Source organism: Festucalex cinctus, chromosome 1 (genome assembly GCF_051991245.1).
Source record: "Festucalex cinctus isolate MCC-2025b chromosome 1, RoL_Fcin_1.0, whole genome shotgun sequence".
In the NCBI taxonomy this organism is placed as follows: domain Eukaryota; kingdom Metazoa; phylum Chordata; class Actinopteri; order Syngnathiformes; family Syngnathidae; genus Festucalex; species Festucalex cinctus.
Window position 1 is genome coordinate 59,954,526 of NC_135411.1, and position 23,151 is coordinate 59,977,676.

A 23,151-nucleotide genomic window follows, 5' to 3' on the forward strand; every position below is an offset into this window, starting at 1 on the left:
AACTGTAATACAGGAGTGTGTAACAATAACAAACCATCGTATCAAAAAATGAGGGAAGACATCAATCTCCCGTTCCAGATCTCAAATGATGAAACAAAAACATAATTCCATATGGAAATGATGACTAAAGCCCCTTAAAATTCTGCTACTGGTCTATAAATCACTGAATAGATTGGGTCCTGAATAAATTAAAGGAATGCTGGTTGAAGATAAACCCAGTAGCGCAGTAGACAGTAGCGCCAATGGAGCTGCAAAGCAAACATGGTGAAGCTGCATTTAGCTGTTATGCTGCATGCAAATGGTGAAAAGTCAGTCCAAAGTCTGAATGTTTTTAAATCTAAGTTAAAAACTTTGCTTTTTTTTTTTTTAACAGACCTACTTCTATTTCTTTACTTTTAAATGTTTTAGATGTTATATATATATATATATATATATATATATATATATATATATATATATTTTTTTATAAAACTGCCTTACAGGGCCAGGAAGGCCTTCTCTGCTGGTCTAATTATCACTATAAGGACTGACCTACATTTATAACCCGAATTCCAAAATTTATTCTATAAAATTAATTTATTCCATTTTCTTCAGATTTCAGCATGTATCTAATTTGCTCTATAGGGCAAATTGAAATAGTACTGGCTGTATGGCTTCTAAAGTATGACGTGATAGTGTGGGTCTTATCAGGTAAATTAACTCTTGCATTATGGAGAAACACACATAGATCAAAGGAGTAAATGCCGAGTAAAACTCACACACACAAATACTTTCGAAACATCTTTATTTAGTAGGAAATGTCCAAAATGTAAAGAGAACAGACACAATCTCATTGAGAAAACGAGATCATTCTCATTATTATCATCATCACTAGTATCATCATCATTGTGCTGTGAGATTTCTCTTAAACCCCGACCAGTAACGTTAGCACCATGCTGTAAAAATGGTAAACAAGTACAATGAAAAATGGAAGCCATTTTTTTCTGATTCCAAATTTATTTTCATTTGAAGACGGAATAAAAACAATCAAGTTTCAAGAACAAATATTAACCCGCGTCCCCACTTCACTATCCCCACATATAAAATTAAGGCCACTTTCAAAACTGTATGTCACTGTCCAGCAGGACTTTTTAATGACAATGTACAAAAACACATTCATTACACAGACAACAACAATAATAGTAATAGTCATAATAATAATGACAACATCAGCATTTATATAAAAAGGGGAAACACAGTTTATTGCTCATGCTGATGGTTTCTTTCCCTTTTATGGTTCACACTGGCTCGGTTCTGTTTTACTGGAAGGTTAAAAAACACAATCACTTTGTGGTTGAAAGAAAATGTGTGTGCATGTGTGCAATGGGAACCGTGCGTGTGTGTTTTACAGTATATTGCCGGTGCGGGTGTGGGGGGTTTTCAAAACACAATTTGCTTAGGCGAGGAACATGCTCCAATGGTACGCCGTGAAGAGGCCGCAAACGCTGACCGCTGACGTCAACGTGACAACAAAACATTGAAAAAGGCTAAAACAAACAAACAGCTGTGAGCTGGCGTCAGTCCCCACCCACCAGGACAGAGAACCAAATGGAAGGTCCGAGTGGTCGAGTGACAGAGCAAAAAGAACCTCGCAGTGGTTTCCAAACGGGAAATGTGCTGCTGTTTGATCTCAATTTGTTGAACATCACCTTCCATTTGTTTCTCTTCCTTCCTCCTTCCTCTCCTGTTCCAACTTACACCTTGTCCAGTAAGGAACGTTGGCAGTAGAGGAGTCGGCGAGGGGTACCGTAGCGGCGGATGAACACTAAAGCTGCCAGCGTTACGATCACGCACACCAACAGGAACAATGGAATGACCACAGCCGCCGCCCCCCCGCCGCTTCCCGACCTTCCCTCCTCGTCCACCTCGATAATGATCACCTCCGTGTCCTCCACTTCCTCTTCCCGATCCACCTTCGTCTCGGTTTCTCGCTCCCTCTCCCGTTCCTTGTCCGTCTCCCTGTCTCTGCTTCGGTCCTTGTCGTCGTCGTTGTGGTCCCGCTCCTTGTCTTTGTCGTGGCCGCCTCTTCCGCCGTCCGTCTTGGGGTCTTCGTTGGGACAGCTCATCCAGTCGCGCAGAGCCGATTTGGGGTAGCCGGGCTCGACGCGCATCATCTGATTGTTGAACTTCCAGTACTTGTCAGCTTTATAAAAGTAGGTGTATGCTGAGGAGAAGAAAGGTATACATGCTTTCAAGTTTTTTTGTTTTCCCTTAGTAACATTTGATTTGTGTTTTTTTCTGTCAAATGTTCAACCTTTGAGGTTCCATTGTTCACTGACATGGGATCAACCCCCCCAAAATTATTTACAATATTATATTCTATGTAGGACAGTGCTTCTCAATTATTTTTTTGTTGGCGGCCATTTTGCCAATTGGTGTCAACTGAAAATGACATCACAGTTGGTAAGAGGTAACAACCAATCCCGGCTCAGATTGTGAATGTCATATGAGCAAACCCAGAAAACAGGTGAGCTGTGATTGGTCATTAGACCCATTTTCATGTTATTTTCTGTCGACAGCAAGTGGCAAAATGGCCACCCCCTGAGATGGATATAAGTGATATAAGATATACGATTTTGCTGCTCAAAGGGGAAGTCAACCTTAACTCATTTGCTCCCAAAAACGTAAAAATATGTTCTATTTTAAATGTTTTAAATGCCCCAAAGACGTATTTATACGTTTTATTTATTTATTTATTTTTTATGATAGAGCATAGCTACAGAAGGCTTTGATGCAGCGTCTCTACTGCAGTAAACGGGTGAAAAAATGGTAGTAATGACAAAAACGGCCAGCAAGTGGCAGCAGAGTATAAGAGATCAACCAGGGCCATGTTGAAAACAAGCTGTTTCCCCACAATTCTAAACAGATTTGTGAATGATGATGAAACTTAGCTATATTCTAATGCTAATTACAGCAAAACGGAAACATAAGTATACTTTTTTTGTCCTGATGAAAGAAGAGTCTCTAATCTTTCTTTTGGTAGGTTCCATGTTTCTATAGCAAAAGAACACAATATTCTGTGGGTCTTGCAGAGCCAGTCAAAATCCAGTAAAACAGCCGGGAGCGAAATGAAAATGGCTGGGAGTGAATGAGTTAAACATTTCTTGAAAATAATGTTATTTGTGACATCAGTAGTCTAAACATGACATTCTGATTAATATTACATTTGTAGAATATGAGTTATGAAGCAAAATCCATCTTAGGGAGTAGCCATTTTGTGACTTGCTGTCAACTGAAGATAACGTCACAGTTTCTCAGGGCTCAAACAACAACCAATCACAGCTTACCTGTTTTCTCAAGCTGAGCTGTGATTGGTTGTTACCTGAGGCCTGAGCAACTGTGAGGTCATTTGCACTCGACAGCAAGTGGCAAAATGGCCGCCTTCTGATATTGATAAAATTGACTAGATTTCGCTGCTTAGCTCATATTCCACTAACGCAAGAATACCGTATTTAGACTAGACTAAGTGCAATTTCTGGAGAAATTGCGTGGGAATGCTGAAAACTGAATGCTAATAACTGTTCAGTGAAATTATAATCCATTTCCTGATCTGATAGTTAGTTGGTATCAAACCATAGAGTGTGCTAAAATGTGGTCCAAGCGGGATTTGAACCCAGGTTCTGAGTTGGGGAGAAAATTGCTCTAAGGACTGAGCTAATGTGCCTTGTTCAAATTCATGGCTAATGGCGTATGTATTTTAAAAATAGCCATCGTACATTGAATCAATTCAGTGAATTTGTGAAGCATTTCCTGATATGATAATCAGTTGGGATACACTTAGATCACTAAGCATAACTGACCTCGATATATTTGCAATGTTCAGTCGGAGGTGGGATTCGAAGCCAGGACCTCCTGGTTACTGGATAACCCACTTAACCATGTGCTATCAGAGAGCTGGTAATGATGATCAGTTGTATGTATGGAATTGGCCGTAGAAAGTGGGACTTAGAAAAAGTTCAATGTCAGTCCCATTGAAAATGAATGGGGAAAAGTTGATATTTAACATTAAATTGTGCGAGTACTGTAAGTAATGTGGAATCAGACGATATATATTCTCCAGAAGGCGTGAATTTTTGAAGCAAATTGAAATTTGAACGGTGTAAATCGGAAGTATGATGTGGGAGTTGTTTCTCGGCAAAAAAGTGAGGAGAATAAAAATCTGAATAACATATGTGGGATGCTTTCAGCATTCCCACAACTAGTGGGGCTTCAGAACATATTATTGTCAATATTTTTTTGGGGAGGTTGACTTGCTCCTTAAAATGTCGTGTTTACAGTAGTGGGGGCGCACACAACATAGTATTGTCAAAAATGTTTGGGTTGACTTCCCCTTGACAGTAATTTCCACTTGCAAAAACATCAAATACCTTGATCTTTGCTCATGAAGGCTGCCTTGATATTATCAGGCACTCCTTGCCAGACATTGATGGGCCTTGGATAACCAGCGTCAACACTCCGCGATGCTTCGTTAAAACGGTAATACCTACACAAATAACAGGGAAGGGATGTCAGTTCATGTGCTGTTCAAGAGATGGTACCAGGTAAGGCTGAAGGTCTTAATATCCAAATGTGATTCCGTTCCTATGGACAGACAAAAAGCTAAGACTCACTTGTCTCCTCTGAAGAAGAACGTCTGTCCAGTGGGGGTGTAATAAAGTGCGGCGTCGATCCGATCTTTCGGGAGGCCAGTGCCCATTTCCCGTAGCTTCTTGGGATAACCAGTATCGAGAATAGATTCACTAAACACCCAGTATCTGTCACCTAATCAGAGAGAGGAGACAATATATTTCACTAATAATATTATAAATAATATATTAATACTATAATATATAATCATATAGAATATATTAATATGATTTATTTATATATATTTATACAATATTATTAAATAAAGCACTGGATTTTTTTTTTTTTTTAACATTTTCAAATACTAAAGCAATATTTACCTTTAAAGAAAGCGAATGTTCCATCCTCCCTTTCAAAAGCAGCATCGATGAGTGTAGGTAAGCCCCTCCAGAAGTGACCAATAGGCATTGGGTATCCTTCCATCACACGGTTGTTACGCACTCGCCAGAACCACTTATCCTGAGTGGCGGAAAAGAAACATTCCTTTCCTAACGGCCTCAAATCTTGATAAAACGTGTCCGAACAATATCTAGTATCTGCTTTACCTTAAACACAAACATTTCTCCTCTAAGGATGGCGATGGTGTCAAAGTGTCCCTCGCAAATGTTTGGGCCAAAACGAGGTTTGTCCGGTGTGTGGCTAGGAGTTGTGTCTGTCGGTATTCGAGGGGTCACAAATGGGGGCTGAGGGCCTCCTGATCCAGAGCCTGAAATGAAAAATGGTCATAGTTCTGTACTAGCTAAACAACATGTGACATTCAAGCTATACAATACATTAAAGAGTGTCCGTTACACACCATAAAGTTGTTGTATGCCTCTGAGGTCATCTTCAGGAAGTTGGAAGTTCTCAGTGTCCATCCATTGGTAAAAGGGGGCCATAATGGCTGAGGGGTCACTGGAATGCTCCAAACCGAGAGCGTGGCCCAACTCGTGCACCGCAACCAGGAATATATCGTTTCCTGTAGGCAACAAAACATCATGTACAGTCACTAAATAAGGATAGGAATAACATGGACACATATACTTTATGCTGTTTTCCAACTGCACCGTTTATCTCTATAGATGAGTTTCAGAACACTTAAAAAAAAACAAAAAAACGACCAACCAACAACCAGCCAATGAAAATGTTAACTTCAAAATGAAAGCTTCCCAAATAATACATTGACTCCAATGTAATGGCTTTTATTTTTGAAGTTGGCACATGTGGTACCGTAAACAGCGAGCTTGACTTGTCTTGTCCTTTCTCACAAAGCCTACGTTTGACATTTCAACTTGCCTTATCACAGTTTTTTTTTTGCCATTTCATAGTTGCGACCAACATCAACACAACAATCATATTTATCGCTAAGTTAGGAGGCTAAGAAACTGCAAGTTAGTTACACCCTCATTGTATGATACAGCACAAGTCTCCACGGTTAGCAGCTAGTATACAGATTGATGTCTTGCCATGTGCACAAGTCACAAGGTGCATTCAAATGCAGTTGGACATTTCACATTAAAAACAGGGGGAAAAAAACTATATATATTTATGATCTATTATTAATGAACTCATTCATTCACAGCAATTTTCACAACCCCCTTCACTCCTGGCTGTTTTACTGGATTTTGACTGATTTTGCGAGGTCCAGAGAATATTGTCTTCTATTGCTATAACAACATGGAACCTACCAAAATAAAGATTATATTTATATATAAAAGTATATTTGTATATATATAATAATAATGTAATATAGCTAAGTTACATCATCATTCACAAACCTGTTGAAAACACTGGCAAAAAGAACTTGTTACAATAACTGGCTGATCTCTTATACACTGCTGCCACCTGCTGGCCGTTTTTTGTTTGTTTGTAATAAATACCATTGCTTTATGCGACCTCTTCATGCCAGAAGCTTTATAAAGGCCTTCTGTATTCTCTAGCATGAAAAACCATTAAAAAAATGTATAAATATGGTTTTAGGAGTGCAGGACAAAGTATTAAAAAACATATTTATACGTTTTTTGGTTTGAATAAGTTAATTAATAACGGTATAATGATTTGCTGCTACCCACCGTCTAATTTACCCAGCAACAGTCAAATAAGGGAGTATCAGCACTTTTTTTTTTTTTTACTTAAATCACTACCTAGTAATACACAATAAAATATTAGTAAACTATTGCACGGCACTAATGACACTGTTAGGCCCACCTAGTAGGTATATGCCAATTATTAGTAACCTTCTGTAGCTCGTAGTTTTGCCTCACTAGTTAACTGGTGTTGAGAATGGCCACACAGTAGTTGGAGGCAATAGTGGTGAAACAATTGAATTATAGTAGAATGCAATTTTAAAATCACAAAACCACCAGACATGGACTTCATGCTGGATATGAAGATGATCAAATAAATACTGAAAAGGCAGATTTTGCGGTGACTAACGTTCACATAAATACTTGACCTGATTGTAAATCAAAAACAGTTCTCATGTGCAAACACTTGTCGGTCATGTGAAGACTGACTCAAGGCAACCCAGAAATAAACACTTCCCCATCTCTATAACGTGACTCTGGGTGGGAATGAACTCCCTCACAGCATCACGAGACGGGACATGCCGGCACTTGTACGACGCACATGCCAGAAAAACAGTGCAAATCTCCCAGCACTTAAACTCTCCTCGTGTTAGCTTGTGAATGACAGGAATGACATAAACAACGCCCGTTGAGGCGTTTCTCAAAATGTGTCACGCCACCCTTACCCTGCAGATCTCGGTTTCCAATCGTCCAAGGCTCAGCTGCATCAAAGTGGGTGTCACCCCCGATGCCGTTACCGGGGAAGTAAGCGTGTGCCAGGAAGCCGCCCTCGCCATCGAAAGGGCTGCTGTCGCCATGGAAACCCTCAGCAAAGAATATCATGATATCGGCAAACTCCTCCACCTTGTCCCGGATGTAATGGTAGGGGATCTCCTGGAATCGCAGTGGGGTGACGCCCTCCCACACCTTGAAGGCCCTCCTGATGGCTTCGTGGGTCTCGTACTCGCCCACCTTTGGTGTGTAGTTCTGTATTCTGAGGACAGTCAAATCATGACTTTTAAAAGTGGGAAAATGATAGAACAATACTTCAAATGTTGTATAAGGGGAAATTATTTTGTCATTTTAAAAGCTGTTTTTTGAAGGCATTAAATGTGTATCTGGGTCACAGTAGATCTCACTGTCTCCTCAAGTTGCCAAGGAGACAGCAAAGTGGGCATGATCGACCACAGCACAGTACAGTAAATGACTGTAACCGCCCAGCAAAGTTTACCTAGAAACAAGAGGACACACAACTGGAACCAGGAAAATCAGAATCCGAGCACGTGTGCTGAGTTACGTTACTGCGCCTGTTATTGATTTAAAAATAACTTTATTACCCAGCTGTCATGGCCCCACAGCCTGGACTTCTTTGTTTTTTCCCTTCCTCTGACATTTATCATTACAATGTGACTGAGCAGGCAGAATTGGGATTAAATAAATGTGGGGTCATACCAGTACACAAAATAGGTGAGTGCTTTCAAATCTGATCATACAAAGGCTTGACAAGTTTGTACAATCCGGATTAATTTCCCCTTTATGTGTGTGCTCAAAATGCCATCAGAGTTCGCAGTTTGACACGTGTTGCTGTGTTATTTAGATACGTTAGCAACCTAGCTTCTAAACCAGCCACGGCCGCCGTCATTTATGCCGTAAATAGTCTTCTTTATGGTGTTGGTCAGTTATTGAATTCAACTGTGTAATATCTATTAAACCAAAGCAGCACAACTGAACCAAACTGATTATTTCCCCCACATTTTGCGTGTGCTATCAGTTAGCATCTGCTGATTCAGCCACCATGTACAAAGTGCAATATTGGCTATGTAGTGCAATATTGGCTATGTATTGATTTTTCTTTTGGTAACCTGGAGCTTGCTGATCTTTTATTTTGACTCTTCTCATTGTGGCAGCTGATCCACAACAGCTGTCAATCATTGTTCAAGCGTGGTCTTTGCCGTTTACTCAAAGTGGCAGATGTATTTTCTATTATGCCAAAATGGCTGTGCTAATGGCTATTTTGGGATGCGTGACATCAATGTCAGGATATCCATTGGCCTTTATTTCAGTGTAACCCTAACCTAAACTGATAGATGGTATTCATATGACGTCATGTGCCACACGTGTGCTGTTTACGGGTGTGCGGAATGTCGAACGTCGAATGTGAACTAACAAGGGAGTATCCGTAGAAAATTTCAAGGATAAATCAAAAAGATTTACAACTGACAAAGTCTATCAAAGTGTGTTCCAACCATTTTGATTAAGGTAAGCATTACTATAAGAGGGTTAAAATGCATTTTACCGTAATGCGTTCGTAATATATGTGCCCCGCTAGCCGTGGCTAGCTCTAGCTAAAAATAGATCTGAGCAGTCAAACGTTTTGATTTTGAGATTTCTCCAAATACGGTTTCTATGTTCCTTTCCCAGCAGCCCAAAAGTTGAAATTGTAGTTAAAATGTACGACAATAAGAAGTAAATAGTAAACATGCTAGTTCTAGTAGCTATAGCGCGGTCGGGGAACTAGCTTGTTTTCAAAAATAACCTGAGATTTTTTGCCTCTAACTACAGAAGATGCAATAATGTCCATGTTTTGAGATCAAGCCATCTTATCTCAGAGCATACGTGAATGTCGCCATGGAGTCTGGACACCGGCAAATGTTTGTAATCCAATCCATTCCATTAATCAAACCTTTCAACGCGTACTACTGCAAGGAGAGTTGAGCTAAACCTTCCGCATGTGTCTTCTTTACATAATTAACATTATAGGAAGCTGGGGATGACATTTATCAATAACAAATCACATTTAGTGTAAGCACAATGGGAACATGGCTGAATATGCTGAAGAGTCACCACACCTAATGGGTCATGTCGTCAACGAATACCATCAATAAGACCAAAACATAAAAAGCTTGTCTTTATATTTGCCCTGTGACTGACTGGCAAACAGTTCAGTCTACCTTTAGCCCCAAGCCAGCTGGGATAGTCTGCAGCACCCCATGACACTGAATAAGTGACATAAAAAAAATGGAAGGATGTTCATTAAATACTTACGAAAATGTGATTTGGTTCTTTGTCCACTTCAGGCCCTGGATGGCATACCGCTTTCTCCTCAGGTTGGTTTTCAACTCAGCACCGAACTTGTCCGGCACACCACAGCGAGGTCGCTGCATTGCCCTGTCAGACACCACATTCGATCACAAGTGAACTCAGTGTGTATTTATTTATCGTAAAATGGAACGGAACTTGGTCAAGAGTAAAACAAATGTCAGGCTTCTCACTCGATGGTGTTGGTGTCAAACGAGCCGGTGACAGTGAGGCCGTAGAACCTCTGCATGGCGGCGATGGCCGAAGACACGGAGTGAGGGGAACGCTGGGTGTGGGTCCGCATGTCTCCAGGCGGAAGGTAACCATATTGTTGCAGCCAAGACTGCAAAAAAAAGGGACAAGATGTTACGTTACTCATACAAATGATTACAAAACCGAAGAAGAAAATTGTTCAACTCGAAATGGACAGACAGAAAAACTCCTTGACAACACTGACACAACACTTCTTGGACTTTTTGAACCTGGACCAAGATAATAGAACAGAATGTGTTTGGATGTTCCGAATCACGCGAACCTCATGTTGAAGTATTAAGAGCAGCTGTTGTAAAAAGAAATAATTCCACATTGATGCAGAAAATAATCTGTTATGGTGTTTCGTGCCAACAACAACAGCAGCCTCTCTGGCATCTCTCCATTCAGTGACTAACTCCAAAAGCCATTCGACCATCAACAGTCAGCCAGTGTAGGACTATAACTTACTGACAGCAAAAACAGGTCCAAAGCGCGGATCCAACAACAAACACAGCTCAAGTTTCGACAATACCCTTGCAAGCCAGGAACCGCCTGAGGAAATTCCCTCTTTAGAGTCAAACGTTAACGTGACTTTTTCACGACAGTTTCACGCTAGCCAGTCTTTTGATTTGGTCTCAGTGCTGCAATGCTCATCAGGTTCTTCAGAATTCTCAGGCTGAACTTGACCTTACTTTCCCCCTGGAAAATCCATTTCACCGCGGCGCTGGCTTGACACCTGGACGGACGCCAGCGGCTTTGCTCGGCACGGCTCCCACGCAGCCTCTTTCCCTCTGTGACCCCAAGTTGAAAAAAAAATAACACTAAGGCTGTTGTGAACGCAAAAGTAAACCCACTTTGGTACTCTGCTGTAAAAAGTCACTCAGTGAGAATAAAGTGAACTTTTTTATAATGTGTATTAGATTGTTGGAAGTCACATGACATGAGTTTATAAGGTTACAGCAAAATTATAATCCAGTCGGACACAACATAAGATGCTAACGAAAGCTATTAAATTCAATAATACTTTGAATGAACTTGTTAATGTTTTTAAACCTTCAATGAATATAAAATATTTTAAAACGTAAAATAAAATGCAAACGGTGCTACACAGTTTTCTGACGGGGCTAATTAACCACCCCCTAGCCACGGTGTTGTGCGGTGCCTCATTAGATGGTGCAGGTGTACCGACTGTTGAGTGTTTATACAGTGCTTGAGGTGAATTGGCTATTTTTTGTACTTCTTTATTTATACAAAAATTTTGCAATTGAGGTAACCATTATGACAGTATAGCATTCTGTGATTTTTTAAGTATGATTCCCTAGCAGGGTTATTATAATAATTTCAGAATTTTCATTCTAGTTAGTTTTTATTTCATTTTGGTTTTATTTTTATTTTATTTATTTTATTAGTTTTCAGAGCGGGTTTGTTAGTTTTTATTAGTTTAAAATGCTTCCTTGTAGCTCAGTTTTTATTAGCTTTAGTGTCAGTTTTTTTTTTTTTTTTAATTATATATTTCTTGTAAGCAAGTTAAAAAAAACCCATCACATTCAGTACAGTGCACTGTAGCAAATCCCAGACGATTGTTCGACTTTCCTTCTTCCAGCTAACAGGCATGCTGCAATACCGAAATAAATACATTTAATTACAACCTCAAAGGCTAATGTATTAAATTAATTGACAAAGATGAAAATTGAAATTTCCGTTATGAATACAGTTATTACCATTATTATAGTTAAACACGAAATGTAGTTTTAATTTGTTTTCGTATTTTATAAAAAAAAAACTTTTTTCCCTTGTATTTCATTAACGAAACGGCTTTTTCAATTTTTGTTTTATTTATTTAGTTCATTTTCGTTAATAAAAATAACTTTGTTCCATAGTCCCAATTTTGAACATATTAAAACATGGAGCAAGTTGGATGACAAAAAATTCCGAAATACGTAAAACGTAATAGTGGAACCTCATTTAAAAAATATAATTAATTTGAGTCCATGTTGTACATTACTCACACCCATCCAGCTTAAATAAAGATGACTTGACTTGACTTTTTATCCATCATTAGGGTCATGGATGAGTTGGAACTGCTGATTTGGGGTGAGAAGCAGGGCAGACCCTGACAGCCAATTACAGGGCACAAATAAACCATAACTAGTGATGAAGCTTTATGAAACACTTGTGATAGTTTAGATGGCACTCTTGGTTCGTAAATGTAGTTTAATCCATTTTCATTGCACTAGCCTTTAACTTTAAACCAAGAGCACCGGAATGTAAAAGCCCAGACAAAAACCGACGCGGGCACAAGGCGAACCTGCAAGCGAGAACTGAGCCAGCGCTCAGAACCGAGAGGCACATGTGCAGGCGACAAGTCTACTGCAGCAAAGCGGGTGAGGGAGTGTCCCAGGGTGAGACTCAGGCCTCGGGCAAACCTCAGCAGATGGCTGCAGCGGCGCTGCAGCATCAGTCAGTAATTAAACAGGGAATTCTGCATCCAGTGTTGCGTCCAAACCTCAAAGTCTCTGTCTTTTGCCTCATCACTCCACCCCTTCTCCTCTCTGCCCTCCATGGAAAACCCAGAGGTTTCAGACCACACCCAGAGCCCATCAATCATTGCTGTAAAGCCCATCTGCTGCTGATACTTAGTAAATACAACGACGGGTCGACATGCTTGTTGAAGGGCTTCACATCTGAAAACATACAGTATGCACAATTTGTACACATGGGTGTGCTGACGTCCTTAAATATCTGCTCAGGCCTTGTAAGGTTTACAGGACACTAGTATGAAGAGAACTGATTCTGAGCCAACTTGACCGAGTTTGGCATGAAGAAGGTTTAATTTCTCACTCTTGGTCTGTGTCAGGGAGACATGGAGGTTTGAGTGTTTATACTTCTTTACCTTGAATGAGCCCTTTCTGGTTGTGACTCAGACACTGGGCAGCAGTGGACACATAAAGACACTGTTTCATAGTAACGCATTGCAAACGAGTGGGAAAAGAAGAGGATTGTAACGTCTTAATACTAATTGGGAATGGTGGATAATGATCCTATAGTGCAGTATTTGATTCTTAAGAATTCTGTTAATCGTGTTGAATTGATTGGTGATGAACTGTATGTTGAAGTAATGGAGTTCAGTAGGTGATCAGTCTCAAATGATTTGCGGTAGAAGCAAGGACAAAGTTTCATTATTTTGCTCTAAAGTATTCAACGTTAAACTCAAATGTCAAAACAATTGTTTTAACATATACATAAACGGTGAAATCACACTTTACTGTAATTGAAATTTGACCACATTTCTCCAAAAATAAGACTGTCATCCAAACCTTCCATGTTCAAACAGTCATCATGCATGTCAATGACATCAGGCAAGATGTCACCAATTCTTACAATACCTTAGCTTAGAAAACAAAGGGTTAACTGGGCATGTGTTTTGATTTATTTCTTGGCTTTTTGGCTTGTTGTTTGCAATGCTCATTGAGATGAACTGCCACGTCACACGAGACGGTAGAAGTAGGGACTCAGGTCATATGACTTGGAATTTAGTCGCTAATTTGTCACTAGCTTGGCAAAATCTTATGAAAGACACCACCTGACTTTTACTTGAACCCCATGACTTGAATGTATTTTTGAAATAAGTATTTTTTTAATAAAGTTTTTGAAAGAAAAAACATAATCTACGACATTTTTGTACCTTCATCTGTCAGACGCAGGTCTGCTAGCTGTGTGAACTATGGAGCTAGGCTAGCTAGGTTAGCTTGACAGTTTAGCTCACCAAAAGCTGGTCAAATATTAAGTAAATGTCATGTCAGTTATTTACACATGTATTTAATTGAGAAGACAGTCAGTGATAGATTAAACTACTCTTGAAACTACAGTATGTCATTAAAAAGTGATTATGATTTAAGCATATACATAGATCTTTGAGTTGCTTTTCCCTTGTGAATGTCTGCCACATTTGGTGTGGCAGAGCTCCTGTAATATCATACACATCAACTTGACATGCTTCATTCGTAAAGTGCCAACTGACTAACTGAATGGCCCCAATAACAATTACGTAGCTTTAAAATGTGATGTTTATGCTCACAAATGACTTACAGTATCATCATAGTAACAGTGTTGGACACATGAGCAGCCGTAAGCACTCATGCAAATATTAGTAGAAAATAACATGCATTTGTGTAAAAATTAGATCCCCATACTATTAAAAAAAAAAGAAAAAAAGAAAAAAAAAGACATTTGGAGAAGAAGAATGTGAAAAGAGAAATATGACAATAGCAGCTTTTATTTGTTGTATCAGAGACGCAGTACTAGCTTTGATTTATTTGTCTGTCCCTCTCAGACAGTTTGCAATTTACATTGCAAAACATTCACTACTCTTCAAAAGGTTTGGGGTTAACCAGACAGTTTTATGCTTTCCACGAAAACACAACATTGTACATATATAGAGTATACATACACATACAGTACTTCATACATAAATCACTGCAAACAGAAAGACTCCAATGACCATCATAAGGGTTGTTCTTTGTTTTAGTTTAACACTTTTCTTATTTTTCATGTTTAATTAATCAATAAAGGTGTTTAACCTCTTTTTACAGTTGTGTGACAATTAATATTGATGCAAAATTAGATGTGTGAGGCTCACATCAACTTCCCATCGGACCTTAGTCACTACTTTTTTACTGTGTTCTTGTTTTTGAGGTGCATCTGTGACTGAGGCTCTCCTTTCCCAAATTCAAGGGCAACACAGTAAGTACATATGTGAAATGATCGTGATCAAATGCTAATTTCTGCTATATAGTGAAGATTTCGGTGACAGATAAGTAATGACGTTTGAGAAAAAATTGGCTACGTAGTGGGGACATGGTAGGTGAACCGCAGTTCGGATTTTGTTATGGGAAAAATAGCTTCCCAAAAGGAATCATAAGTCGTCGTGTTTGACCTCATACGTTCCATTGTACAAAGAGAAGACTGTTTCAGGTCCAATTTGACTGATATTTGAGACTTTGTCACATGCTTACTCGTATTTTTTTCTCAATTCACTCAAAAGACTGCTGTTGTGTGACACTGAGTGCTTGTTTGAGCTTTAGGGCTTCTAAAATTCTTCCATCCATCCTTATAAGGGCCTCCCCATGTGACATGACAAAGTCTTATTCACTTTTGAATGATTGCTATTTTTACACCACTAATAAGCTGAGTAACTTAAGAGGTGGCAGGAAGTGGAAACGGTCAGTATTTACGCAGACGATGACTGTCAACACTAATAACGCTTTTGAAGTAGAATATGTGAAATTGCCGCTTGGAAACGTTTTTACGTAACTGTCGACAGTTTTATTTTATTTTACCTTCACTTCAAACATACAATTTAGTCAGTGGTTTGAAATTTACAGTCACAACCACCCACATGGAAGACTTAATAGTAATGGTCAAGAATACCATGTCCATTTTGCATAGGAAGGAAGTTAGCATGAAGGATAGTACGTCAGTCAGTACCGAAAGAGAATCAGTTGTTCCATCCAGGCCGAGCCAATGGAAAAAAACAGTGATCAACAGTGATGGTAGTCGTCCAGATGTACTGTATGAGCTTCACGCTGCTAACCCTTAGATGTCATAAACGGATTGCACTACATTATTACTCCCATCGGTTGTCACACTTTGTTATAGGCTGCTTGCAAAAATCCCTCAAGTGACGTTAACAAACCTTTTCTTTAGCCAAGGACAATAAGGTCACACAAAAAGAGCGGACGTCACTACAAATGTCATTTTCATGGCAACAGTGCCTCTTGTTGAGGTTACCACTTTGGATATTACCTCATTTCCTGAAACAACATCAATCGCTCCTCAGGGATGCTGCCCTCGGGCCACCCACCCTTTATGATCGGGGTGTGTCTTTGCCTATAACAAAACACAACGAAAAGAAAAAAAAACCTAACATCCTTCCTTCCCGTCTTCTTTGTCAGTACAAAAAATAAACTGTATGTCCCATACGTATACATCTGAGCATGTACGTATAAAGTTTCCTCAATACATTATACAGCACAGTACTGAAAACCCTGAGGTCAAGCTCGAAGTTTTACAGTGGGTAACTTTGTTTTACACAAAAGCGAAAAAGAGGCACACTTTCATATTAGGCCTTTGTCATAAGGTTTAACACGTAAGTAAAATTTGAATTGCGACAACTTCATTTGCCTGGAGTTAATAACGGGTTATGATGGCCACCGTTTGATCCTATTACAGTTACAACAGTAACTATTTAGCATACCTGCGTCACATTTCTGAGTTTAAATCTCGGCATTGGCTTTTCTGCGTGTGCAGTGGGTTTGTTTTTTCAGGTGGTCTGGCTTCTCCCACATGCATGTTAGGTCCATTGAAAACTTCAAATTGGAGATATGATTTTTGTCTATATGTGACCTGCAATTGGCTGGGGTGGGGACCAGTCTGGGGTACCGCCCGACACCCAAAATCAGCTGGGAAAGGCCCCCTGACCCTAATGACAAAAAGTGATCTAGAAATTGGATTACTGTATTGGATTATTTACTATGGGAAAATTGTTAAAAAAAATAAAAAATAAAATAACAAATGAGGTGTCAACAAGCGGATTGGGTGAGACCTCTAAGATTCAACTGTATACAATATACTCACTGAATAACTTAAAAATAATATGAGATACCTAATTTAGGTATCTTAAAAGGGGAAGTCAACCTTAAATATTTCTTGACAAGAATATGCTATATGTGACCTCAATAATCTAAACACATCATTCTGATTAATATTACATTTTTTGAATATGAGTTATGCAGCAAAATCCAGCCGTTTCATCCATCTCAAGGGGCGGCCATTTTGCCAATTGTTGTCAACTGAAGATGACATCACAGTTGCCATCATTGTCTGATTGATTAAACTTTGGAACTCTATTTGTATTTATGTTGTCTATTGAACTGTTTGGAAATAAAACAATATAACTAAAGCAAGCAAGAAAGAAAGCAAAAAAATAGGGCTGGGCAATATGAAAAAAAAAATGAAACAAGGTTTGATTTATTCAAAAATTAATCTTATACAAAATGTTCAGACAATAACGTACACTAATTCTGAATCAGTTTTAACGTAAATTTAAGATTCATATATTTTGCATAACTTAAAAGCCACATAGCTTGTGCAAAAAAAAAAAAGCTCACAGCTTTGGCTCAACTTAAATGCCATACATAGCTTATACAAAAAAAAAAAAAAAAAAAAAATACTTATGGCTTTTGCATAACCTAAATGCCACAAAGCTTGTGCAAAAAAAAAAAAAAAAAAACTATTTATAGCCTTTTGTTCAACTTAAATGCCACATACATAGCTTGAGGAAAAACTACTCTTACCTTTTGCTCAACTTAAATGTCACATACATATCTTGTGCAAAAAAAGAAGAAAAAAAAACTACTCATAGCTTTTGCATAACTTAAATGTCACAAGTAAGTAGTTCTAACAATTGTAAACAGGTATTGTAAACCACACATCCAGTATTCTACCACTTGTGCAAAAATACAACTCAACTCACAATAACATATGTATATAACAGCACTTCAAGATCAACAGCTTAAAAATAATAATTAGCACCACCTTTTATTGTAATTAAACTCAAATTCCTTGCAAGAAAAACTAGCCTGTCAACTGACTCTGGCAAAAGACAAGCTCTGGTGCATATCACAATGTTTCCCCAGGTACTAAATACAGCTAAACTTTGTTGTTTCATGGTGTGCTTGCACTTATCTTTGCTAGCATTAGCCACACCGCACTCTCGAAGGCGTGAGCGTTCCTCCCATTCTTTCGGATGCCTTTGGCGCAAGTGCTGGAAGAGGTTAGTTAGCACAACTAACCTCTAACGAAGAGTATAGGAGCACCCTATATTCTTTGTTTTAATAGCTTGTTCGGCATACCATGCGCACGCTTGTACTTTGCTCTATGTCGCTCTTGTAAAAACCGAACCAATTCCATATAATAGACGTTAACATGAGTCCCTTGTCTTGGTTGGTCTTCTGGAACAGACATGATATCTTTTGGAATCATAGTAAAGGTATGTTCTCCAAAAGAAATAATTTGCTGAATTTTAAATAAAGTTTTCAAGTGACTTACAGGTGATTCATTCTCGGTGGCATACGACAACTTGGGTCAAACCATTCCGGTATGGGGGAGATGCTGGGTTTTTAGAACACTGAAATTGAATAGTCTACTGAATTATAAAAATGATTTGTATGAATTTATATTTTTCAGAAATATTTAGATATACTTTGAAAATATATTTTAAAATCTCACGTACCCCCTGGAGTGCCTTCACATACTTCCAGGGGCACACGACATAACCTCATTTGAGAACCACTGTCTTAGAGGATGCAGGATACGTTGACTACCATTTATTCCTATTCATCTTGATAATGATTCCTTTTCTAGATTTCCTAAAAAATTGCATCATTCACATGGCCACAAAGCCACCTTTTGTGCTCCGCAACAGCCCCCTCACTGTCCTCGCTGGATATTCCCCCATTTCGCATCAATCTAACTTCCCTCTATGATCTCATATTGCAGTTATTCCTTTAAAAATGTTTTATGTGCAATGAACAGATCTCTGCTTGTGTCAGTGTCATACAAGCTTATTAACACGTCAAGGTGTTTTATTGGCTGAGCAAGAACCAAATGCCCACTTCCTGTCTCATTAGTCAAACTAAAGGAAATGACTTCATCGCGAGTATCCGGTGTCCATGACTGTTTATCACACTTACACAAACTTGCTGACCACTCGCAAAGTTAACACATAAACGTCCTCATTACACAAGTGCAACTACGAAGCGTAAATACAGGGAACTGGAATTACTTAAATGTATCCACTGTTGCATTTCGGTAACTTGATTCAAAGGAAGAAGGGCACATTCAATTTAAGAGGCCATTTAAAAGAAGCAATGAAGCACTACTCTGTGCTGAACCTTTTATTGCAAAATGACTGGCCTTGACCAAAAATATGCAAGAATAGCTTTAACCTTAAAATTTGCTTGCATGAGCATCTGTAGCAAATTGAATAAGTTTAATTGCACATTTTCCAGACTCTTGCTGTTCACGTCTACAAAATAAAACAGGTCAGTCAAAATGTCAGTTCATATTACGTTATTTGACTTCACACATCTTGTTCCATGACTTGTTCAGTTGTTTCATTTTACACTGTAATCTCCAAAGAGCTTTTGCTAAAAGTTGAATGGTACTCAGTGTTACAAACAAATGTGTTATAACAGCTACCAATATAATGTTGCTTTCTTGTGGTTTGCTTGTTAAATAATGTGAGTGAAGACTGTTGTCACTTATTGTGATTTTCAACAATGGATGTTAATTTGAAATGTAAAACTCAGATTTAGAGCAATATGACTTGAGTGTCAAGTTTTGGTTTGAGCATTTTACTGTTTTGTATGATTTACTATTTTGGCTAACTTCTTTTTTTAATTTAGTTCTGAGTCCACATATTGCATTTTGGTGCCAATCCAGAAAAAGTACGAGTAGAGAATATTTTTGCCATTTGAAGGAAGGGTTCATTCATCCCCAGAACCCAAAATTAAGTTAAGTTAGCCTTGTTAATGTTTGTTTTACAGTAATCAAAAGATACAACTTAACAGGCCGTTTGCGACCTCTGTCATTAGTGTTTTTGTGTGGCTTCCCCATAAAATCCATTCGTCAACATCGAATATTATTCATTGTTTGCAAAAACTGTCCGTAGCTACAATAAAAAAAAAAAAAAAGTCATATCACTATTTTAGTGACTGAAATTATTACCGTTCAGTATGCTCACGATACAGCTAAAATGAACACAAATAAAAAACACAAATGCAAAAACTGAAAGCATCACAACAAATTTTAAGTTATCAGTAACCCTTTTAGTACTTTTTGCACATTAGAAAATAGAAATTTTAAAGCACTAACCACAATAAACACGCACGACCCCATGAAATATAATGAAAATGACAGAGACGATATTTGTTGAACTAGTGACTTTTTGACTTGATATCTTTTGCCAAGTTAACAGAAACTTCATCTACTAGGAGAGGTTTTGTGAGTGTCTTGGTGCCCTTAATTGCACATATTGCAAACAAATGCTAACTCCAAACACTCAAATGGTGTCTGGTTTCAAACCTGGATTTCAAATTTGGTGGCGGGCCAGCCCCGGTGTTTACATTTAAATCATAAATTGTCCCTTTCGTTTGGCACTTGAATGTAGGTCAGCAGAGCTAATGTAACGTTCTTCCACTAGCACAGCTGGAATAATATTGAGGAAGGAATTTGGCACCAATGGTTGATCAAACCAATCAAGCGGCACGACTGGTTTCATGCTGTAATGACTCAAACAAAAAAAAAAGACACCGAAAAAGTTTGAAAGCTGCTGCTTCTTATCAGTGAGCCATGTTTTTCCACAGCTGACTCTTTCTCTGACGCTGAAGAACGTCTCCCAGTCTGCTGAGCGCTAACTTAAGACAGATGTCAACAATTACATTTCCCCATCCCCCCTAAATATTAACCGACCCACAGCTCTCAAAACCCCCCTCCCATGCCCACAAAAATTGCCTGTGACTCTGCCCCGACCACAATACAAACTCACATTTCTCCCCATTTGCCTTCTCATGCTTCCTTGCTTTTGCAGTCTCAGCACTCCTCAGCGTTTTCATGAGCACTATTATCGTTATGGGCTGCTTCCGCTCACCCCGGTCAATGCACTGTGCCAACAACAAGTGACTTTTGTTGACACTGTCTTTCTTTACTCGTGTTGTATTAATTAGCATGGACCACAAAACTATATAATAAACTCTGAAACATTAAAACAACTTACTGTCTCTAAGCCACACTCATTCTCATCGTTTTCTCCCATCATCATTTTTCATTCTATAGGGGCGCCTTTGGGCGAAAGCTAAAAGAGTCAAGCAGTTAAACTTTTACTATTCGACCAGCATTGCAGTTTGTAAAGCCTGCAATATTTGTGACCTTTTTAACTGTTTTTTTTACACTGTAATGTAATGATGGCATGAAGATTCCAGCCCTTACAAAGGATTCCATCCCTGATTCCTGTGCTGCTCACAGCCTCAGAAGAATTCTGGAACCTCCAAAATCAGTTGATTTTAAGTCATACTTTTTGAAATTTTCAGGAAAAATATGCCTTTAACTTGTTTTGTTTTTTTAAATAAAATGTTATCAAACTGCCATCATAAATGATGTCACACTTCAGCATATCTTATGAGAATGGCATTCTTCAAAATATTAACTGTGGGCATGTTTTCTTTTTCTTGAGCTTTAATGCAACACTTAATGCAAAAAAAAAAAAAAAAAGATCCGGCCTTAATAAGGGATGCAAAAAGTAGTAACTGGACTGGACTTCAGTGTCACCATTTATATAATAATAATAATAATGCTAATAATAATAATAAGAAGAAGAAGAAGAAGAAGAAGAAGAATGATGCATTGCGTTTGTAATGCACTTTACATTTCAAGAAAAACCTCAAAGTGTTACACTGACAAGTTTGGACAGGTTCGGAATCACTATGTCAACGTCAACAAAATAGAAATCATACAAAGTTTTAGAAGGCCTTTTCATTGCTTTTTGACGCTTTGTTGTTTTTAACTTTTTTTTGTACACTTTGCAACATGAATTCATTTTCTCATTAAAATGGCTTAATGTTAACAAGGGTTAATTTATTTTTACACTTGTTGCCAGCTGAATGTTACTGAAAATGCCTGCAGCCTGACCCTGGAAATGTTTCATTATTTCCAATGGGAGGAGCTGTTTTGAGAATAACAGGAAGATCAATATGATTATCATATTTTATGATTTAGTGTGCAACATTTCTTTAGCACACATACGCTAGTAAATGTGATAATTTGTTAGATTATTTCATTTTGAGAAACTTTCCATTCATCCATTTTCCAAGTCGCTTATTTCCATCGTCAGACTTGACTTCTCACCTCAATCCAAACTCACCTCAGGGTTGATTTTTTTGTCGGTCCCCGCCTGTGTGCTTGCGTCCAACAGCACTGCCAGCAGCAGCAGTCGGACCAGCAGTTTCAGCCTCCGTGGTACCATCTCGTTACTCTCTTGTCAAACTATTACAGATAGGTCGTTTTGTCTTTTAATTTAACGCAGTCTTCGCGTTGTCAAAACATTCTTCCCCCCCAAAAAAACCGCAGTAACAAAAACACAAAAACAAAACAAAAAGAAAGTTCGGAGAGGCTACCAGCGCCTGCTACTTCTGCAATTACTTAAAAGTTAGTTAGCAACAACACGCATTGTTCTCGTGTTTTAGTTGAAGTTTAGGAAGACAAAGGGAAGGAAAAGTCCGTAATTTTGGTAGTAATGCCTAACTTGTGTCCTTTCTTTTAGCCGCATCCCCTTTTCCTGTCTTCTCCATGTAGACGTGGTGGTAGTTTGCAACGCCCCCCACAGCCTGTTCAGAAAACGCCCGCCCTCTACACACATAAAGCATAAGTAGTAAATTTTGTACTGGTAGCATTTACTGAAACAATACGAACGGGCGTTTGAGATACGTTTTCCAGTTTTGTACATCTCATGTAATTTCAAATATGCATTATACATCATTCATGATCGCGCCACTTTCAGGACACTTGATTATTAGATTAGATTATAAATTGAGAAATGCAGTTGATTTAAAGGAAACTGCGCCATCTACCGCTCGGATTGTGCTAAATAAGCCACCCTGGACAACCAGTGCTTTAAAATGGACTATTATTACAAGTCTTAATAATGAGACAATTACGGACAATTTCCACCTTAAAAAACAAACAAACAAACAAACAAAAAACACACACATAGGTGGCAAAAGTAGTTGCACGCTGTACTTAAATAATTAATTGTGTAAAAACAAAACAGGAGTTTTTAGAGTGATTAAACTCGTTATTATTAAACTGACTGTGTAATGTACTTTAGTGCAAAAGTAAAAAATGAAAATTCGAATTTGAACTTTATTTACAATACTTTTTGGAGGGTGTCATGCTCATCATATTCAAAATAAGGGAATATTTGCATAAAACAAACAAGAAAACAAAACAAAAACACCAGTTTTCAGAAGCTACCATGCAAGGCACTGCCAGGTTC

General features: G+C 38.5%; 1 protein-coding gene across 1 annotated transcript; it reads right to left on the reverse strand.

Annotated features, from left to right (window-relative positions):
* Positions 1–767: 767 nt before the first annotated feature.
* On the reverse strand, positions 768–22,462 carry mmp14b (matrix metallopeptidase 14b (membrane-inserted)). The gene is made up of 10 exons (XM_077498109.1): positions 22,021–22,462; positions 9,983–10,131; positions 9,756–9,878; positions 7,397–7,704; positions 5,462–5,623; positions 5,211–5,371; positions 4,986–5,124; positions 4,650–4,800; positions 4,407–4,522; positions 768–2,203 (listed from the first exon to the last, which is right to left on the reverse strand). The coding sequence occupies exons 1-10, from the start codon at positions 22,120–22,122 to the stop codon at positions 1,734–1,736; spliced, it is 1,881 nt and encodes a 626-aa protein (XP_077354235.1). The 5' UTR covers positions 22,123–22,462; the 3' UTR covers positions 768–1,733.
* Between the last annotated feature and the right edge of the window lie 689 nt (positions 22,463–23,151).

Coding starts and splice junctions, on each gene's coding strand:
- mmp14b (XM_077498109.1), bottom strand. CDS start 22,122: ATGGTACCACGGAGGCTGAAACTGCTGGTCCGACTGCTGCTGCTGGCA. Junction 10,132..22,020: donor ACAAAAAAATCAACCCTGAG/GTGAGTTTGGAT, acceptor TTTTTTTTGCAG/TCTTGGCTGCAACAATATGG. Junction 5,624..7,396: donor TGGAAACCGAGATCTGCAGG/GTAAGGGTGGCG, acceptor TGTTGCCTACAG/GAAACGATATATTCCTGGTT.